This window comes from Lathyrus oleraceus, chromosome 6 (assembly GCF_024323335.1).
Source record: "Lathyrus oleraceus cultivar Zhongwan6 chromosome 6, CAAS_Psat_ZW6_1.0, whole genome shotgun sequence".
NCBI classification, from domain to species: Eukaryota; Viridiplantae; Streptophyta; class Magnoliopsida; order Fabales; family Fabaceae; genus Lathyrus; species Lathyrus oleraceus.
The window spans coordinates 106,458,333-106,461,960 of NC_066584.1; the positions used below are offsets into that span (position 1 = coordinate 106,458,333).

The 3,628-nt window shown below is 33.4% G+C and overlaps 1 protein-coding gene across 1 annotated transcript; it reads left to right on the plus strand.

Annotated features, from left to right (window-relative positions):
• Positions 1-1,167: 1,167 nt before the first annotated feature.
• On the plus strand, positions 1,168-3,423 carry LOC127096395 (putative serine/threonine-protein kinase). The gene is made up of 6 exons (XM_051034970.1): positions 1,168-1,280; positions 1,370-1,491; positions 1,590-1,806; positions 1,992-2,229; positions 2,317-2,464; positions 2,771-3,423. The coding sequence occupies exons 1-6, from the start codon at positions 1,223-1,225 to the stop codon at positions 3,107-3,109; spliced, it is 1,122 nt and encodes a 373-aa protein (XP_050890927.1). The 5' UTR covers positions 1,168-1,222; the 3' UTR covers positions 3,110-3,423.
• Positions 3,424-3,628: the final 205 nt, after the last annotated feature.

Below are 3,628 nucleotides of genomic sequence, written 5' to 3' on the forward strand. Positions count from 1 at the left end.
TGTCGATTAAGGTAGCACGGTTCCTTCGTCTAGGACTTCCTTTTTGCATGAGCATTCCTAAAACACAAACAAACTCATTGATTTTTCTTCTCCTAAGAACACGTTAACTCCTTCTACTACAGGTGAGTAAGTCTCCCAAGGTCGAGCATCCGGTAGATTGCGTAGTAACGTCGTTCATCTAAAAAACACAAAACAAACAAAAATAGGTTAGCCGAGCTACGGCGCTCTGATTCTCAATCCTTCTTGAGATACATATGCAGCAGGGTAGGGCCTGTGCGAGCAATAACTCTTTCTTTTCCCTACTTTGATTTTCTCTCTTTCGCATCGCATATAAGACTTTTTATACACACACTTTAGACATAAATAGCAAACGTGGATCCTGTGGAGTACCACAGACGGGGTGCGATAACCTTCCCTTCACGTAACCGGCCCCCTTACTCAGTTTTCTTTGGTTCGAGACTTTGTTTTATCCGTTCCCTCTCGGTTATGCAGTATTACATTTCCCTTCTCTTGGGATAAAAGTACATAGCTGGCGACTCTACTCTTTTTCCGCGCCACTCTCTTTCGCGTTTGTACTTGGATTCGGGAAATCCGGGGAGCGACACCAATCAAAATTAATAACCAAAAATAAAATAAAAATAATAATTAAAACTAAACAAAAAAAATATCAAAATTAAAATAAAAAATTTATATATTTACATAATCTTACCAATTTAAATTTAATTTAAAACCCACACTTCTAAAATGGACTTTTTAAGTGTGTACACGAGTATGCTTTTTGGTGTTTACTCGAGTATCGAGGTATTCTTCAATTTCTTTTAAAATATATACCTACAAAATTCCTCTAAGCATGTCCTCATTTCATATTACTATATAAAATATAATAACATTTTTTTTACAAACTCTACAACAAGATTTTGTCTTCTCTATCCTTCACAAACCTTAATCTCATATATGACTCCGTCGTCAATTTGGACTTGCTAAAAAAAAAAGTTCACCAAAATTCCAAGATGAAATTGTCAAAGGCTAATTAATATTTTGAGCTTAACTAGTTAGACCGTGTTTTTTTTTTCTTCTTTCAAACATGTTCTTTTTTCTCATATATATATATATATATATATATATATATATATATATATATATATATATATATATATATATATATATATATACACTCAAATTCTATCACCAACCAAATTTGTTACCTCTTTTCTTCTGAGTCATGAAGTTCTCTTTTCCTGCTTGTTTATTTTCATGTTCTACTGAAGTTAACAACAACGGTATATATAGATATTCATATATACATATACTTTAATTAATCACTTAAATCATGTTTTGTTTTTGTTAATCATGTTTTGATCTGTTGCAGATTTTGCTGATGGAGAGATTAATGATGGAAGCTTTCGTGTATTCACTTATCAACAATTGAAATCTGCTACTGGTAATTTCAGTAGCAAAATTGGACAAGGTGGATTTGGTTCTGTGTATAAGGTTAGATATTTATTATTAATTTATGTTAATTGTTGAGTTATGATTATTGTTATTTGATGGAAAAATTGATTAGGGTTTAACTTAATTGAGTTTTAAAGGGGAGGCTTAAGGATGGATCTTTTGTTGCTGTGAAAGTTCTTTCTATTGAGATTGAATCCATGAGAGGAGAAAGAGAATTTGTTGCGGAATTAGCTACACTAGCAAATATGAAGCATCATAATCTTGTTAGCCTTAAAGGGTGTTGTGTTGAAGGAGCAAAGAGATATTTAGTTTATGAGTACATGGAGAACAATAGCCTTCATCACACTTTCTTAGGTACTTCATTTCAACTTTTTTTTTCTTCAATTTTCTCTTTAAATATCATCTGTTCCGACTTCAAGTTCACTCTACTGCTTCTTCTGTATAGCAGGAGTATAACAGTGCGGCGAACTTGAGGTTGAAACATTATTAAAATGAGGTGGAAATAAACTATGGTTCTTGCTGTGGCTTTTGATTGATAGGTTCTGAGGATAAACGGGAGAGATTCAGTTGGGAAGAAAGGAAGAGTATATCGATCGGTGTGGCTCGTGGACTTTCGTATCTCCATGAGGAGTTGAAGCCTCATATAGTGCATAGAGATATCAAAGCCAAGAATATACTAATTGACAGAAGTTTTACGCCGAAACTTGCAGATTTTGGTTTGGCGAAACTAATGAGAGATGAAAAGTCTTACATTAGCACTAGAGTTGCAGGGACATTGTAAGTGTTAAGATTAAGAAAAAAAATTGTACTATGATTGATGATTTGAATTGTTTTTGTTCATGACTAATGTGATTTGTTTGACAGGGGTTATTTGGCGCCGGAGTATGCTAGTTCTGGACAACTGAGAAGAAAATCAGATGTTTATAGCTTTGGAGTATTGCTTTTACAAGTTATCACTGGCTTGGCTGTTGTAGACGCATATAAAGATATCGAACGTTTCATTGTAGAAAAGGTATGAAATTTAAAATCAAAACGTTATTTCGCCTTCTTATATAGCTATCTATGAAGCACTGACAGAGACACAGACATCAGACACGACATTGATACTGACACGTCAACACCAGTAATAATTTGAAGAAAAAAATAAATTGAATATAGTCACAACTGTCAATGTCGATGCTATAGTGATAGCTACAGAAGTTCAGCCTCACTTTGTGGAAAAAAAATAGTCAATGACCATTGTAGCATTTAGGAACCAAAATTGTCAAACATTTGACAAAACACACATTAATGTGAACTGGTTTGAACATGTTTGCAGGCTTATGCAGCTTATGAGGCCAATGATCTATTAAGAATTGTGGATCCTGTGCTTAATAGAAACTATTCAGCAAAAGAAGCCATAAAATTCCTCAAAGTTGGATTACTTTGCGTGCAAGAAAATGCGAGATTACGGCCACGAATGTCAGAGGTTGTAGAAATATTGACCAATAGCAATGTTGATCTCAAAGATGTTCACATTTCAAAACCAGGATTTGTTGCTGATCTCAGAAACATCAGAATAAAACAGAACATGACAACAAGCTCGCCACAAGAATCAGGGTCCTCGGGAACAACCTTTGCAAGCTCCATTTGGAGTGTGGGAAATCTCGCCCGTTAATCTAGATCGATAATTCTATCTGCTACCGATATGCGACGAAATTTCGTCCAGTTTAATTAGCAGATTTTTCTTCTTTCATTTTTACATATGTGCATTTTTGTACATGATTTTACTAGCTTGAGAATAGGTTAGTGTCAAATTAATCATGTGTATAGATAAAATCTTATTCATGTGTTCATAATTTTTTTTTCTTAGGGTTGGGCTAGCTTATGCAATTTGGATTTATTGGTTTTTTGTTTTGTTTTATTTTTTTATTTTTATTTTTTGGAATTGGCATTGCCTTCTATATATAAAGATTTTTGTTCTGACTTGCATTGGATAGCTCAGTGAGATTTTTGAACCTGTAATTTTGTAGTCAATTTTCCTAGTTAGTTGAACTTGAATGAAGACATATAACCGATAAAACAAATATTTGTATAGATAATGTTTTATTTGGTCTACTACAGATAATGATTTTTATTTGAAATTTTGATTATGTTATCTCAGCCACTGCCATATACTGTTGTAACCAAAGATAGA

Coding starts and splice junctions, on each gene's coding strand:
- LOC127096395 (XM_051034970.1), top strand. CDS start 1,223: ATGAAGTTCTCTTTTCCTGCTTGTTTATTTTCATGTTCTACTGAAGTT. Junction 1,281..1,369: donor TACTGAAGTTAACAACAACG/GTATATATAGAT, acceptor GATCTGTTGCAG/ATTTTGCTGATGGAGAGATT. Junction 1,492..1,589: donor GATTTGGTTCTGTGTATAAG/GTTAGATATTTA, acceptor TGAGTTTTAAAG/GGGAGGCTTAAGGATGGATC.